This window comes from Lissotriton vulgaris, chromosome 12 (assembly GCF_964263255.1).
Source record: "Lissotriton vulgaris chromosome 12, aLisVul1.2, whole genome shotgun sequence".
NCBI lineage: Eukaryota > Metazoa > Chordata > Amphibia > Caudata > Salamandridae > Lissotriton > Lissotriton vulgaris.
In genome coordinates, this window is record NC_141700.1 from 57,296,175 (window position 1) to 57,314,181 (window position 18,007).

General features: G+C 48.2%; 1 protein-coding gene across 2 annotated transcripts in view; it reads left to right on the forward strand.

Annotated features, from left to right (window-relative positions):
* SH3GL1 (SH3 domain containing GRB2 like 1, endophilin A2) overlaps positions 1 to 13,650 on the forward strand; it is a 110,147-nt gene extending 96,497 nt beyond the window's left edge. The window contains exons 9-10 of one of the 2 annotated variants that reach the window (XM_086947069.1): positions 37 to 90; positions 9,307 to 13,650. In XM_086947069.1, the coding sequence (XP_086803195.1) occupies positions 37 to 90; positions 9,307 to 9,503 (251 nt within the window). In that variant the 3' untranslated portion in view covers positions 9,504 to 13,650. The remainder of the gene's footprint in view (positions 1 to 36; positions 91 to 9,306) is intronic. The other variant, XM_086947070.1, reaches the window with a different exon arrangement.
* The last annotated feature ends 4,357 nt before the right edge of the window (positions 13,651 to 18,007 follow it).

An 18,007-nucleotide genomic window follows, 5' to 3' on the forward strand; every position in this document is an offset into this window, starting at 1 on the left:
GTCATGTATTATGTTTTCTTTTTTGGGTGATGTTAGTGTCTTCCTCCTTCCGGTCTGACAAGCCTGCACGGACCCCGAGCAACAGAAGTTGTGAGTGTGCCCTCCCACACTCTGCATGCGTGTGTCTTGCTGTCCTCTTTTTCATACGCAGCCATGTGTAACATTAAGATATGACCACATGCCAGAATATCCCCAGGGGTAGCTTGGATGTCCAGAAGTGTGAGGTGGAAAGTACCATGTGGGAGTCATAAAGAACTGTCATGCTTGTTGGCATACCTTGAGATGGAAACCCCCTTGTTCATGTAGAGGACTAAAAGAACATGCTGTGTTCTGAGTTGAAAATGGTTGTGGTGTGGAGCTATTTAAAGCCTTGGTCTACTAGTCTCTTGTATCCAGCAGCTGATCTGCTCAAACTTCAGTGGTCAACTAGTGTTTTAGGTAAACAAAAGATGCAAAATTCAGTTGCACTGGAGGAACAAAAAACTAAACTGAGCATACCAATAAACTCCACTGGAAAATAGTGAAACGTGCTGCTGGACAATATTTTACAAGCAGAGCTAATACTCTTTATATGCAGGTTGGTTTTAGTCACTTGAATGCCCATCCCAGAAGATGTCATTCAGGATAGACACAACCTTCTTAAACTCGTTGGTGGAGGCATTCAGTCACATACTTTACAAGTGATGCTAAAGTCGATATTTATGTAACACAGACCTTGGAGTTATGTCCCATGAATAAGTAAGTTCTGTCCATTTAGGGCCATCACAAGTGAGAAAATCCGATGTTCTGAGCTTTTGTTCAGAGTGCGCTGTATTTTAGCTATGAATGGAAGTCCGCTTAGAGGAAAATCCAAATGGTTCATATCCATAGGTGCCATGAAAAGGAAATCGGTGTTCAGAAGCTCCTTGAAAGAATCATTTCCACAAATTAATTTACCTCCTCATTTGTGTGAATGTACGCCAACAAACTCCTTTGAGGAGTCCCAAATTCCATAACCTTGTTCTAGGGCAATACAAGGATACCACATCTCCTCAATACAGTGAGCTTGGGTCCTTGTAGTGCGCCAACATTTTACATCTCCTGTATCTGGGGTTTGTGTGTCTTGATGGCAACCTCCACCAGATCATTACTTTTGTTAATGTATTTATGTTCTTGTATCTTGACATTGCCCTGGAAGAGAATGTCTTAAATAATTTCTTATGAAATCCTCAATTGGCCATTTCGTCTTGGAAGAGCATTGTTCTTGGAGAAATACACCTCATTTTTATAAGCAAATTCTTTTTGGGACATCCATGTCCTTGGTAGATTCCACATTTCTCCCTGTGTTTTGTGGCTGTTAAGGTGCTTGGATGAGATCCACGTTTCATTATTCTTTGTGCTGTTGATGTCCACAGTAGATAACCACATTTCATCACCTGTCTGTTTTGTTGAGGTCCTTGAATGATACACACCTAGTGGTGGTTATCCAACTCTCTTCAAGAATACAATATTCTCATCACTGCTGGTGGGACATATCCACTCCTGTCTGGAGTACAGGATTTAGGTTCCTCAATATATTGCGGATCAACAAGGCGCAGTTCAATCCAAATAACCTTGAAAGAACACAAACTTGGTGTTTATATGAAGATCGTTGGAAGTCCTGAAGTGGGATGGCTTGCTCGCTTGCATGATCCATCAATGGAGTAGACACAACTGAGCATCCAAATTTTGCTGCTGTGACAGTGTATGAACCCAGCATTCTTGATCTAGAGTTAAAAGGCTGCCTATCAGACCACTCTCACCTGGGTATCTTTGTGCACCTCTTTATTCGCTTTTTTGTACCATATTAGTTTGAACCAGTGGGTTGTCAGCCCCATGCCTCTTAGGGTTCTTAGCTAAAGCAGTTCAGCCCAGCAGGTGCTGTACTGTGTGCAAGTCAAAATTCACATCCTCAACTAATGTAGTATTTATAGCTTTCAAAATATGACCCTACATCTAGATTATTATTATTATTTTTTTTTTGGAAAACCTTTATTTAAGAATCAAGGCACACAGCTATTTAGCCTTACATCCCTGAGGCTAGGCAGCATTATAGGAGAACGGATATATGGTGCACACAATACAGGTTGAAAAAACGTACCAGGTTTAATTTTATAATATGGTAACAATAAACCTAGAAGGTAACAACCTAAAGAAACACTAAGAAAGGGTAAATAGGCAAGGAATAGTACGGAAGCGACAACACCCAATTCCGGGAGGTAGGCAGGGCCATGCGCCCACAAAGTGCAACTAAACTGTATAAATTAAACGACTACGGGGGGAAAGAATCAGGATGTCAGTGGAATAACAAGTCGGTTGGAAGTGAGGGCTAGGGGGAAAGACTAACTTCCAGCGGGTCAGCATCGGGAGGTAGGCAGATGTCGCCCCTATATTCATTCCAGGCCCCCCAGACTGTTCTCCACCTCCTAGGCTTACCCCTGGCCACATAAACAGTCTTCTCGCGGACCATGCACCAATCCATATTGGTCTTCCATAATTCCACAGAGGGGGGCGATGAGGCCCCCCACTTCTGGGCGATGTCCCGCTTCGCCACCATATTCCCCAGGGCGACCCATTGGGTTTGAGCATTGTTGTAGTCCGTGGGGCCCCACACATTCAAAAGGCAACGCCGGGCCTCCGCCGGCAAGTCCACACCAGTCACATCACGCATCACCTCATGAACTCGCCTCCAATAAGAGGCTATAGCATGGCACTCCCAGATAATGTGCATGAATGTGGCCAGTTCTCCACATCCACGCCTACAAAGACCGTCCACTGAGTGTCCCATATGAATCAGCCTGGGACCAGTCACATAGACTCTATGGAGAATCTTCAGCTGGACCAGACGTAATCTGGCTGAAATTGCCACTTCCTTAGGGGAAGACACCGCACACTGCCAGTCTTCGTCGTCCAATTCGACACCATCACGCACCCACTGGTCCCTCACACCCAACAGGAGATCCGTGCGAACGTTGATCAATTTTTTATAGATCAGTGAGATGGCACTGTCCGGCATATGGCCATCCAGTACCCTGTCTTCCAGCGGGGACGATTCAGGGACCTTCTCTCCCACCGGCAGCACTGCCATAAGGGCATGTCGCAATTGGGCATATCTAAAGTATTCTGTAGCTCCCAGTTGAAACTCCGTTTGTAAAGCGGCAAAAGACACATCGTCTACTTTGGAAATTCCAATAAGGTCCCACCGATCAAACCCCTTCGTGTGCCACAGTTTGCCCAGCAAGTCAGAGTCATAAAGTGGAGTAGCCAGTGTAAGCCTACCCTGCCACCCCTGCGCCTTCGTAATGGCCCTCCAAATATGTACAGCTGTCTTGGTGGGACCCGTCATTCTTCCATCCCGAGATCTCGAGTATAGTGCTCTATAGTACTTCCCATCGTCTAGGAGCCACCGATCCATGGCATACCCTGGACTATCAGCCGGTCCGTAGAAGCCATGGTTAAGGGCGGCCAGCTGAGAGGCCCAGTAGTACCTCCGGATATCCGGCAAAGCGATACCGCCGTCGTACCAAGGGATCGTCAATTTGGCGATAGCAATACGCGGCCTCCCCTCCCAAAGGAGGGTCCGCTGCAAACCTTCAACCTCCCTAAAGTTCCCGGAGGGGACACGGTCCTGTGTATTCTGGAGAGCGTACAAGAATCTGGGCAGGGACATCATCTTAAACAATGCCGCACGTCCGAGCAGGGACAGCGGTAGCCTGCGCCACCCCTCCACATCACGCCGAAGGCGTGCAAGAGGGGGAAGCAAATTATTGGAGTATCGCGTCCGGGCATCAGTTGAGATATAAATGGCCAGGTATTTGAACCCCTGCCTCGCGATCTGTATAGCGCAGCCCCTGGGAAGACGCGGAGTCTCCCCGCTAAGTACATAAAGGTGAGATTTCGACCAGTTAATAACCAGGCCCGAATATCTACCGAAAGTACACAACACGTCAGAGGCCACAATCAAGAATTTACAAGGGGAGGTGAGGTAGAGCAGGATGTCATCCGCGTATAACGACACGCGGTCCTCAAAGCCGGGCGACCACTTCATCCCACAAATGTCTGGGTGGGTCCGTATCCAAGCGGCAAGAGGCTCAAGCGCCAGTGCAAAAAGCAACGGCGACAAAGGACATCCCTGTCTGGTGCCTCTACGCAGAACAAAAGAAGCTGACACTCGTCCGTTGACCGTGACGTTGGCCAATGGGTTAGCATACAACAGTCTGACCCATCTGATAAATTCAGGGTCAAACCCAAACTTAACCAGCACTGCCCACAGGTAATTCCATTCAAGGGAATCAAATGCCATCGTCGCGTCCAAGGATGCCAAGACGGACGGCTCACGAAGCGTGCTGACTCGTGCCATGACCGCGTGGAGCCGCCTGAGGTTGAGGGCGGTGTTGCGATGAGGTATAAAGCCCGATTGGTCCGGGTGAACCAGGTCGGCGATCGCACCCACCAGCCGATTGGCCAATAACTTAGCCAGGATTTTAGGCTCGGCATTCAACAAGGAGATCGGGCGATATGACCGACAAAGGTCTCTAAGCTTCCCATCTTTGTGAATGACCACAATAGTGGCCAGTCGCTGATCCGGAGGGAGCTCACCCGCCTCGCGCGCCTCCAGGAACATGTTCCGCAAAGGTACAGCAATGGTGTCAGCCTTTATTTTGTAAAGCTCTACCGGGAGACCGTTGGGGCCGGGAGCTTTTCCAGACCTCAAGGAGCGTATCGCAAGCGCCACCTCGTCAGCTGTAATACCCCTGTCCATGTCGTCGCGTTCAGCATCCGACAAGCAAGGAAGTTCAATCCCTTCAAGGAGAGAGGCAGAATCCGCCTCGGTCATGTCAGAGGCCGATGTGTATACAGACTCAAAGTAGTCGGCAAAGGCTGTGACTATAGCGCTGGGGTCAGTGACAACCAATCAGTCATCACCCAGCACCTCGGGAACCACTCGGGAAGCCATCTCCTTCTTATCAAGCCACGCAATAAGCTTGCCTGCCTTATCCCCTGTGTCGTAGATCCTCCCCTGCTGTTCTCTGCCCATCACCTTGGCAGCATCAGTAGCAGTGGCTCGGTAGTCCGCCTGCTTGAGCGAGAGAGCATGTAGCAGGACAGGTGCCGGATCAGTCTCCAATTGAGAACCAAGGTCCTCAATCTCTGACTCCAGCCGCACCACATCCTCATCTCTGCGTCTGCGCGCCTCGGCTATTAAGGAGAAGGCTTCTCCTCTCAGGACAGTTTTGAAGGCCTCCCATAGGGACAGGGCCGACGTCACAGAGCCCGTATTTTCGGAAAAATATAGGTCAATGGCTTTAGCCAGGAGGTCACGAGTTTTAGGGTTACGGAAGTACCACGGATTGACCGGCGCTACTCTAGAGGCTGCTACGATATCAAAATCAAAGGACACCCAGACCGGGGAGTGGTCCGATATGCCTCTGGCCATCAAGCGGGCCTCAGAGACGGCTGATGCATGGGCAGCCAAAGCCAAAACATAGTCAATCCTGGAGAGGCTGCCGTGCGCACCCGAGTGAAAGGAGTATTGCCGCCGAGCGGGATGGAGAAGTCTCCAGCAATCGATAAGCCCCATGGTGTTCAAGAAGTCGGGAAGCCAGGACTGCGCACTACGAAGATCTCTGGATGGAAAACGGTCTAGGGTCCCAGATCCAACTGCATTGAAGTCCCCGCCAACTATAAGCAAGCCCTCCGGCAGGCCCAAAATGGCGCCCCCAAGATCTTGAAAAGTCGTCGTTTGTAGGCCAGGGGGGACATAAACAGAAACCAAAACCAGGGTACGTCCCTCCCATCTGCCCGTGACGGCGACGTAATGTCCCCTATCGTCAATCACACTAGTCTCCACCTCGAACGGGAGAGACATGCGCACCATGATCCCCGCCCCTCGGGACCCCGAGGAGAACCCCGAGTGTGCCACCATTTTAAAGCCTTTTCTGTTGAGTGCGTGGCATGTATTGCCAATGAGATGAGTTTCTTCCAGCAAAATGACATCGGGTACCCATCTTTTAAACATTTGCAACACGACCCCTCGCTTAATGCGATCACCCAGCCCATTAACATTCCAACTCAGAACATTTAACTTCTTACCCCCCCATCATCAATGTACGGGCCCCCGCCACCCCCACAGGGAACAGTCGCCACTACATAATCAACAGAAGAGTAATCACCTTGCCTTGGGAAAGAAAAGAAAAAGAAAAAGCAGAAGAAACAGTTAGCCCAACCACCCCCACCCTGCACCCCTGCATTAGACTAAAGAGCCCCCCCCCAACTAGCAGTGTGCCTGTCGCCCCAAAAAACTAATCTACGAAAAGCCCCTAGAGGAGAAAGGAGTCAGCCTATCCCCCCCCCGTTTCCCCCGTTCCCTGAGAAAGAAAATCAACAAAGCACAATAGTCCGTGACTGACTGCCTGAGCAGACTCATCCTCCGAAGACGGCCCGAAAGGGATCCCTCACTCCTGAAGATCTGGGCCGCCCGACGCCCCTTCCGACTGTTCCTCGGGCGCACTCCGACGTTGGGGCAAAGTGTCCAGCCAGTCCACAGCCGCTTCCGGCATGTCAAAGAACAATGCCCGGCCGTCATGTTCGATCCGCAGTTTAGCTGGGAATAGCATAGAGTACTACATCCCCAACTCTCTCAGCCTACGCTTTACACCCATGAAACTTTGCCTACGCTTCTGCACCGCTTGGGTGAAGTCCGGGAAAAAGTTGATATCAGCGTTCTGAAACTTTAGCGGCCCACCTCTCCTCGAGGCCTGCAGGATAGCGTCTCGGTCCCTAAAATTGAAGACCCTGGCAATAATTGGGCGCGGAGAGGCCCCCAGTTTCGGCCTGCCTCCAGGTAGTCTATGCGCCCGCTCCACCGAGAAGAAGTTACTTAGTCCACCGGGAGCTAGATGATTCTGAACCAGGTTCTCGACAAAGAGATCAGTAGCATCCTCCTCAGCGCCCTCTGGAACTCCGATGATACGGACGTTCTGGCGCCTGGCCCGTCCTTCTAAATCATCGAGCCTGCGGGCAAACAACATGTTCGTGGCTTTCAGATCCCGAATCTCCGACTGTAGGTCTGTCACGTCAGAGGTTAAACTCGACGATTTTATGTCAAGTGACTTGACTCTGTCGTTAGTCTTGCCGAGATCGGCTCTGATGAGGTTAATCTCGATGGCCAGCGTGTCGACCTTGTGTGTTAGCACCTCATGTTGCGTATGCATCTCAGCCTTGATGCCCGCAATGGCTCCCATGACATCCCGGAGGGTGGGTTCCGAGTCATCCGGCGACACATCTCGCTGCGTGTCTTTAGTACGTCCTGTGGCTCCGGGCGATCCCTTTGGGAGGGTGTAGCGATCGGAGATAGTGGGTTGAGAAAGGGACGGTTTTCTGCTGACTCTGGGTTTCCCTTTGTCCGGATCGCCCCTGCCCGCCATGTTGGGTAAAAGGGTCGCTCAGTCAGGAAGATTTCTTGGTCGTACTTGAAGCTCCAAGTCGGTAGGCGTTAGTATCCGCCTCCACCGCTCCTCCAGCACTTCGATCCGCAGAGGGACCTGGCCGATACTTCAGAACGGGGCGGCCTCCCCGGACTGCCACCGTGCAGCAGCACTGCCGTCGCCCACGTAATTCCGGGCTGTGATGGCGTCGTCGTCCCCAACCTTCAACACGGTGTAACTTCACCTAGAAGACTCGGATCTTCGATCGGAGAACGAGTCCCGCATCAGCAGCAGTTCAGCAGCATATTCTCACTATTGTGGGACAGGATAGGTGGCAGGATTAATTCGGAGGATCGGAGGGTCTTCGGAGCTCCGAGCTCACGCGGCCATCTTGGTTGCCCGCGAAGCTCCTCCGAGATTATTTTTTTAATAAATGCAAATAACTAACATAAACTGCAAGACTGCATAGGTGAATGTTTTCCAGTGGAGGTGTGTTTGAGTGCCTCTGAAGATTGATAGTTTTCTATTTTCAATTCTTGAATTGAGTTGTGCCAGCCAAATACAGGGAAGATTCTAGGAGACGCTTCCTCGTATTCGAAAATATGAAACTACCAGGGGAGTATGCATTCAATTGTGCAGATTGCCAGTAATTCATGTATCCCTCTGCTGGGCCATGCTTTCCACCGTTTTTGAGAAAAACTCTCCTGTCATATTTTGCAATTTCGTACATAAAAGCAGAGAACTGCAACATTCAAAATTCCCTATTTGTGAGAGCCTGGACATTTTTAATAATGTTACACAGGGCAACCGTTCTAAAAGACTACTTCTCGGTCCATTCTTTCACCTTCTTTGATCTGTCTTGTTGTTTGTTTTTTTCTCAGTATTGAGAGATCTCAGGATTGCGGTCAGGAAGCTGGTAAACCTGGCAAAGAATATGATTCTGTGGTTCATTGTGAATTACTCAGGATAGTGATACTTAAGTGGGCCAATTTCATGGTGATCTCCCATGTCCCGACAATGACCATTTTAACCTGTTGGGTGGGTCTTTGGACTAATCCAGCACCTGATGCCTTCCTGCGATTCCTCAATTTTGACATTCAGCTTTAGGCACTGAAGGACTAACCCACTTTCACAGCTTTCTTCTGTTCTCTCTTTTCAGTACTAACTGCTTTTATTTGCAAACCATGATGGTGTGCAGCCTTCGGTAGTATGCTGGTATCGTTGATGCAGTCTGCTACAACACTTGTAGCTGTGGAGTGGGGTTGGCTGTTGGAAATTGGCGGCAAGGGGTTGCCAGCATAATATGATTGCGAACCAGGATGGGTGGATAAACGACCTTGTCATTTAACCTTAAGATGACATTATTTGGGATGTGGGCATTCGGGTGAGCCATACAGATATGGTGTAGGGAATGCAAGACCATGTCATTCTATGTCCTAATCTGCTATTTGATTAGAGCATGCACTATGCAGGAGCAGTTTTAAATCGCTGCAGGGCAACTGAAGAAGGTGGAAGGAAAGGTAAAATGAGGAATGGAGAAAAACAAGAGAGAAGATGGGGGGAGGCATTCCGGCTGTGCCATGTTAGTTACTGGATTTAGGGACTACCCTTGTTCTCGAGGATCGATCCTTGGTGACTTTACTAAGGGGGTATTAGAATGGCAGAAGTTTCTGCATAGTCATCCGGACTCCTTTTTTGAGTCACCTCTGCAGTTTTCTGGACCATTTCACTTTTACCAGTGTGGGTTATTCTCCTTTCGTTGTGATAGTGTAGGTTGTAGTTGGAATATATGGATGCATTTATTTGGCCTGTCGTACTCTGGATACTGGTGTAACTAATCCTTGTTTACTCTGTCTTTCAGCACACCTTGACCAGCCCTGCTGTAAGGCGCTGTACGACTTTGATCCTGAAAACGATGGGGAGTTAGGCTTTAGAGAAGGTGACATCATCACCTTGACCAACCAGATCGATGAAAATTGGTATGAAGGCATGATCAACGGCCAGTCGGGATTCTTTCCTCTGAATTACGTGGACGTGCTGGTCCCATTACCTCAGTGAAACAGTCCTTTTCCTACAACCTCATCACAACCATCGACAAAGCGACAAGCTCTACCAAGCAGAACCCAGAGTGAGGGGTGAGCTTCTACATCCCCCCACAATTGGTCTAAATCCGGATTCCCCCCTGCCCCGAGAGCTACCTACGTTGTTCATAGCCCTCTTCCAAAGCCATGCAAGAGAGGGATTGCTAAGGTGTCAACTTATGCATAGTTTTCACAGACAGTGCTGAATTTGCCTATCCATTGCTCTGAAGAGGTTGCCTGTGTAAAATTTTCACTGACTGAAAATGCAAGAGCTAACTTGTCCCTATTCTAAGTGGACAATCCAGAAATGTGATCTATTAGTTGCCATCAGAAAGGGCATAAAATGGTCAACTAAAGAGGGGTGGCTGCTTGAAGTCCACGCTGGATCCACTGCTTCTGCTTGACTCAAATGCTGCAAGACGCCCCAACGTATCTAGGTCTGGCAGAGCAGGTCTACTTTCCCTGCAGCATCCTGATCACTGAGAAGCAAGGACGCTGGCTGTATCTGCATGGGCACTGCCCATTATGGGACCAAACTGCAAAGGGCTTGTGAGATTTCTTTTCCAGGGCTCAGAAACTCAACGAGGGACAGTTTCTATTTTTTGTTTTGTGCTCCCAGGGACTTGCATGGTGCAAAGGGCGAAGTGGGCAACTTACGAACCCCCACGCTCTGCGTTCCTATCCGGTAGTGCTTGCCTTGTGAGAGGCAAACATTCTCTTTTCTGTGCAGAAACCCTGTTGAAAGTGGGAACACTACATGCTACAATGAAAACACTACATCCTTTTCAATTCCTCCCTGTCCGCCCCTTTTTTCTTGCTCACAAATGATACACATAGTTGTGCTTTTCAATGTGTACCATTGTATTCTGTGTGGGTAGCACAGGTTCAAATGTGAAACTTCCTATACCCAAAAAAAACCAAGATGTAAACTTTCCAATGTGGAGGTTTCCAGTCCCAGAATGAGGATTGTCGTATAGTTTTGTTCCAATGTTGCCAATCCCGAAATGATCAGTGCAGTAGAATATTGTCCTCTTTGCAGTCATGATTGCTTTGGAAAGTGTGCATCATGTGATAATGTATTTTGTTGTACACTGCTGTAAACGCCCTCCACCTGTAGAAACGTGATTCTTCTTCTTGTCTTGAAAAAAAGAGTCTCCTGTGCTGTGTATCTGTTGTGTGTGGGTCAGGTAGGAGGGTAGCAGTTTCTGGAAGCATGCATGCAGTCTGTGCCATTTCCAGGCAGGACATTCTCATGTGGTCATTGACATCTCAAGAATGAAGCGAGAAGCATGCATATGCTGCTTAGGGTTCCCTTATTGAAGCATAAATCATGTATGCCATGGTTAGGACTCCCAGAATCACTGGTTGGGGTGTGAGGATTGCCAGTACCAGAGTGAGGCAGGATTTTACACCCCTGTCCTTTTGCACAGTCATCCTTGACATGCAGAATGTTGCAATGTGTTGTTTCCTGGAAAGACCCTGCTTTTAACCCTGTCCTCTTACATGCACCTTTCCAGTCTCTCATATTCTGAAACCCCTGCTTCTTTCACTGCATCCCAGTTATATGCTTGGGTAGCAGGAGTGTAGATGTACTATGTACCAAATCCAGGATGAGGGCTATAGCTCATATTGGCATGCAAGTGTTGCCTGTGGTACAGGTGTCGCCGGGCCTATAATAAGGTGCAGGTTTGGGAGCGAGGGTTGTCAGTCGTAGAAGGAAGTGGTATACAGTCCCACCACGTCCTCTTGGACAGTCATGAGTTTTTCAGTGTGTGCATATTGTGACAATGTGTACTTCCCATCTAGTGAACCTTATTGCAGCATTGTTGCATGTGATCTTCTCAACATGGCATGGGGCATGGAAAGGATTGTGTTCCTGAAGTTCATCTGCTTTGTTGGGATACACCTTTCAGATGAGATTAGTTGATGTGGTTTCACTGAAAATTTAGCTTGCCAACATTTATTATGTTGTGTTGTCTACTTTCTAAAGGAGATGTGAAGTTCACAAGAGGTTTACGTACAATAATGATGCTTAGCGGCTCTTTACACAATCCTGCTTTGGCAGGGACCGGACATGTCTGGATCCTCATAAAGCCTGCCTCTATCGATTTAAAGAAATTCTCTTACTCTTAGTTTCCACTGATGCAGATTGTGTAAAGGTCTTCAGAGACTCATTAGTCTCTGTCTATGTATGCAGGTTCAGCTGCTCCATGAGCATCTTGCTTTCTTAAAGTATAAAAGTGATTAATTACTCTTGGTATATTCTTTATGTGTACGGTTTAAGGACGTGCAGTTGCACTTTGTTTGGCCTGCACGTTTAGAGGATATAGATGCTATGTCGCGTCTTGATCTAGCCTGTATCACAGCCCTAGAAAGCATTTTGGTGGCCTGCATATAGCATATATTGGCAGTCTTTGGAGAAGGGCAGTGTTTTCTTTTTTTATAGCACTTGCCTCTGTAAGGGTTAGGACTGCTTAGGGTTGAATGTCACATGCACTTTGTGTTCATGAGATGTAATCATAATATATGAACAGACTCTTGAGATAGGGTGAGTTCTTATGCAAAAGGTATAAAGATGTTTAGGAACTGAAAAAGAAGTGTACTTAGATAAGCTGTGGAGGAGACTTGGTGCCCTTTTATACACAGAATACAATAAAGGATGCTCTGGCATGGTATTGAAACTCTTAAGACTTGAAGCTATATACTGTGATGTGACTTCTTTATACAGAAGATCACTAAGGGGCCGGAGTGCGTTGCAGTGGTAGCTGCATAGGTTTTACACAGTAAGTATTAGCAGGCAGAAACACTTGGGCTCCTGCGGCCTTCATACTCGCACTATCTGTTGGTTATGTATAAGCTTCTGTGGCAGTGGCATGTTATAGCTACTTTCAAACACTCATTGACGACATTTAGTAGCAATTGAATGGATTATTGGATATGCTCTGAATTGTTTTGTTTTACAGTACTCATTGTCTCCCTGCCAGGAAATGCTCAAAGGCTTTCTTTCTGCATTCTTACTGTATATCTTCTTCATATATATTTTAAGTGGCGACTCTTCCATGGTGTCCCTGTCAAGTCAAGTCAAGTAATACCATTGTGCAGGGACCTTTCAAATCCTACATATTCTGGCTTGCAAAAAATTGTTAGTGGCGCCTGGCCCAGCAATTGTGCTTTTGAGTGTAACAGCATTTTTTTTACCTGTGTCCGTTCCTCCCTGCAAATCGGGAGTTAAAGTGAAGGCAAAGGCCCTGCTGGTGAATGGGAGCTCTGACCACACTTGCCTTCTACAATTTCCAGGAGTACAGCAAAGGGAAAGAGCTGGCCTCTTCCCCAGTCTCCGCACTCACATAGCTTTAGGTATTGGTAGAAGCAGGATACATGCGGGTAGTAAGCTCCCTTTCATAGGAATGTACTGCAACCCTTGTGAGCTTTATGTATTTGAAATTCATATGGAATAAGGGAAACAGATCTGGAAGGAGAGGCCCTATCAGCAACTTCACCCTCACTACCTTTTCCAGACGCACCTGTAAAATTCCAAGTGGTCCGTAACAAGATTAGTTGGAAGACCAAATGCACTATATTGGCCTGATTTCAAATCATGCTTTTTTCAAAAAAATTTAAGAAAAAAGCATCTTTCCCTGCCAGATTCACTGTGTAGATATTATGTATTCAACATGTAAGCAATTTGTTATACAGGCTCAGTATCATGTTACATATTAAAAGTGTACCTTTTTAACCCCGTTTTTTAACCGTGCATGTAGAAATATCTTTATTACTCTTCGAGGGAAAGAGGGATTGGCAAGACCTGGGCTCTCCTGAATCCACACAGCTTCACCCTCCAGCCTCTAAAATTTTGAAGAATGGGATGGCTGTGAACTTCCGTCTTTGAAAGACGAGCTAAAAATATTCTTGAGCCTGGCCTATGATGTCCGAACCAATAGATGTATGTCTCTCTCCCGAGAGCCCTGCCCCTGCCAAATCCCTGCCATGTGTCATTAAAAGACAAATTATATTTGCGATTTGGGGTGGGGGGAAAAAGCTCTTTTGTTACAGTCTCTTTCCTTGTTTAGCAAAAAAAAGAATTTTGGTTTCTTGTAATCTTGAAATAAAAAGTATTAAATGTTTCCTTCCCAATTGTATTTCATTAATGATACCAATTTGAGGTTTATTGTGACAAAATGGTGCGCGAGCACAGAATGTACAATGGATATTTCATATTACTAGTGGCAGGGTTGGTGAGCACTGAATTAATATTTCATTACTGATGGATATTTATAACTGATTACATTCCTAGAATATCCCTAGGTTCCAGATTGGATCTGGAGAATTCTTGCAGCAATTCTCCCAGTTGCTGGCAGGTGGTGCTGTGTAGTTCCGCAGGCACCCCATTCTGCTGTGGATGTTTTGGAGCTGAGACACGCATAAGCGACACCTCTGTTTGCTGATATTTGTTCCTTTCTTTACATGCCCTTAGACATGGATCAAGAGCTCCCCAGATATTTTAACAGTCTGCCAGTGACTCCAAATACTGTTCACTATCCGCTAGAAAATTTTAATTTTAAAACAGGATTTAAGCCATGCCAATACTGCAGGAAGCAGAGTTCTGTTGGGGACCCACATAAGGTATGCCTATGGTGCATGGGCGCAGGCGATGAGTCGGAAGTTGTTCAACAGGTGTGCCCTCAAGCACCCTAATGTGTAAAGGCACCAGGAAGCTAAGCAGTATGTCGCTAACCATCAGAGGTCACGGTCAAAGTATAGGTACACCCCTACGCCAGAGTCTGTTTGTTCAGGCTTCAACCAGTAAGGTCAATCCAAATTTCTTCCTGACCAATCCTCGTTTAGCAAATCAAAAGATTGGATGCTTTTAGAAAGACAAAGCTTTTTTGTTTAGACTGTTGATCTATAAATGTAATTTTCTTTGGTAGGTACACCCACGCATTATGGGATATTGTCTGCAACATCTTACCGGTGTCCCCGAGGACCTCAGGACCCCTTCGGCTTAAGTGATACTTGGTCAGGATGTTGACAGGTATGTGCTGTGGGCTGGCATTGACACTACAGATTGCATGAGCCGAGTTACGGACACATGTCGTGCTCCGAAGGCATGCCTGAATGAGATCAACCAGGTTTTTTTGCAGCTCTACTGAAGTTCCAAATGGCCATGCCCTTCAATGACTTTTGGCTCTTAGTAGAAAAATTTCAGCGCTAGAACTATCCAAAGACAGTCACGGCACAGGATGTTTTCTGTGGCTATTGACACCAGCTAAACCATTTCCCAGCTCATGCAGACAATTCAGAGGCAATTCCAGTGGGCTAGTTTAGACAGCAGCCCATCCATCCTTTAATGCAGCAGCAGACCCAGTCCATTTGTGGCAAGGTGCCCATTTATTGATCATGCGTGGCAGGTAGGAGGCAGAATATAGCATTTCCTATGAGGAACAGGGTCAAGACTGATTTGCATATGGCTGTGTCCAAACTGAGGTGGCATGGTGAGCAAAAGAACAATTGGTTGGAGCACTACCCCAAACTATTGCCAGTGATTAGACTTATTGCGAACTGCCGCTCATCACCTTTTGTGTGTTTCAGGAAACAGAATATAGCATTTCCTCCCTGGCTGGACAACCATCGCTTTAGACAGGTGACTCATACAAATTGTTTCCAGGGGCTATGCCTCGCCCTTTTTCTCATCCCCAGCTCATGTTCCTCCCACACCGGAGCGACTCCACGAAGGGCACTTCTGTATCTTGATCTACAAAAATCAACCTTCTGTTGTTAAGAGTACCATTTAGCGGGTGCTAGACTCCAAGATAGGGGAAGGGAGCTATTAACATTACTTTCTCACTCTGAAGGAGGATAGGATGTCTAAGGCCTATTTTGGACCTCAAACCACTGAACACCTTTCTGATAAAGGACCGGTTGAAATGTTCATTCTAGCGCAAATCCTGTCAGCTGTGGATGCAGGGAACTGCATCACATCCTTGGAATAACAGGACATGTATTTATTTATACCTATCAAACAGTCCTTGCCTGATGCTTAAGTTGGACCTGGAACACTTTCAGTTTATTGTTCTCCCCTACTGCTTTACCTTGACAGGTTACAAAAGTGTTGCCAATGGTCGTTGCCCTTCTTGGAAGGTTGGGAGTACACATAATCGCACAAGTTACTACTTGTGTAACGATATATCTGTAAGAGACATTAGTTAGTGATAGATTCCTTACCTTAGAATATCCCCAGGCGTCAGACTGGATCCGGAAAGTTTTGCGTAGCAGTACCCTTGCGCGTCGGTAGGCGTCGTCTGCGGCTCCGCGTCTGTCGTCAGCGTCGTGGGCGCCGTGATGACGTCGTCGGAGTACTTAGACGCCGCCTCCGCGTGCTGACGTCAGTTCTTAGCCACAGCTTTTCCGCGCCAGAAGCGCAGAGCCATGACAAAAACCGACACTGGTGCCAAGAAACTAGGGCCCTGAAAGGGGATGACCGTAACCCTAGATATCGGTTCGCAGAACGGGGAGGATGGGTGGGTCGGTAAGGAATCTATCACTAACTAATGTCTCTTACAGATATATCGTTACACAAGTAGTAACTTGTGCATCTGAAAGAGACACGTTAGTGATAGATTCCTTACCTTAGAATAGATACCCCAGCAATACCATCCCCGTGGTGGTGGGTCTGCGAACCAATATTTACACCAGAAAGTCCTGGAGAACGGAACGGCCGAAGTAGCCGTCCCTCCGGACTTGACTGTCCAGGCAGTAGTGCCGCGCAAACGTGTGCAACGAGGCCCACGTAGCTGCCTGGCAAATGTCCTGCAAGGGCACACCTCGGCCCAAGGCAGTTGTAGTGGCCGTGGCTCGTGTGGAATGAGCCCTCAGCCCAACAGGGGGTTCCTTCTTAGCCAAGGAGTAACACGCCTGGATGCACATGATAATCCATCTAGAGATGGTCCGTTTGTGCACCGCTTTCCCTTTCTTAATGCCGGCGTACCCAACAAAGAGTTGATCATCCATCCGGAACTGGCGTGTGCGATCCAGATAGAACGAGAGCGCACGTTTTGGGTCCAGACGGTGGAGCCTCTCCTCCTCTCTCGAGGGGTGCGGAGGCGGAAAGAAGGTGGGCAATGTGATGGACTGCCCAATGTGGAAGGCTGTGACTACCTTAGGCAAGAAGGAGGGCCTAGGCCTCAAAACAACCTTGTCCGGATGGACTGAAAGGAAAGGAGGCTTACAAGAGAGAGCCTGGAGCTCACTCACTCTCCTGGCAGAGGTGATGGCTACCAGGAAGGCAGTCTTCAAAGAAAGAAGGCGAAGAGGACAGTTGTGAAGTGGCTCAAAGGGAGCGCACATCAGAAATGTCAGAACCAGATTCAAGTCCCACTGAGGCATCACGAAGGGAACAGGAGGAAAGGTATGAGTGATGCCCTTCAGGAATCGATTTACGATAGGGGACTTGAACAAAGAAGGCTGGTCAGGCAGCCTCAGAAAGGCTTAAAGAGCCGAAAGATAGCCCTTGATAGTGCCCAGAGCAGAGCCCTGCTGGGCAAGAGAAAGAAGGAAGAGAAGAACCTCAGAGAGAGGGGCATTAAGGGGATCCACAGCCTTTGCTGTGCACCATGCCACAAATCTGTTCCACCTGCAGGCGTATAACGTCTTTGTGGAGGGACGCCTGGCTGCCAGAATGATGTTGCAAACTTCAGGAGGCAAGTCAAATGGCCTCAACTGTCGCCGCTCAATCTCCAAGCATGGAGGTGGAGACTGGACAGGTTCGGGTGGAGGACCGTCCCCTGCTGCTGCGACAGAAGGTCCTCCTGAAGAGGCAGACGAACCGGGGAATCGACTGACATACTGAGTAGCTCGGGATACCAGTACCTTCGTGCCCAGTCTGGAGCCACAAGGATGACTTGTGCTCGGTCGCGCTTGATCTTCTTCAGCACTCTGGGCAGAAGAGGTATAGGCGGAAAGGCGTACAACAGACCACAGCTCCACTCGCGACGAAAAGCGTCTCCGAGCGAGTGCCGCCTTGGAAATTCCAACTCGCAGAACCGATGACATTGTGCGTTCTCTTCGGTGGCGAATAGATCTAACCAAGGCTCTCCCCATCGCAGAAAGAGGCCTTGCGCCACGTCCCAGTTCAGACGCCATTCATGATCCATCATCCACCGGCGGCTGAGTTCGTCCGCCCTGGCGTTCAGAGAACCTGCCAAGTGTTGAACCACCAGAGTCACGCCCTGATGTTCCAGCCATTGCCAGAGACGCAGAGCCTCCTGGCAAAGGGTCCACGACCGCACTCCGCCCTGTTTGTTGCAGTACCACATGGCGGTGGTGTTGTCCGTGAACACCTGCCCTGCACTCCCTCGGACAGACGGGAGGAATGCTTTCAGTGCCAGACGAATCGCCCGCAGCTCCAACAGATTGATATGGAGCCGGGACTCCGCCGGAGACCAGAGTGGCCTCCCCAGCCCTGGAGGGACGCGTCCGTCACAA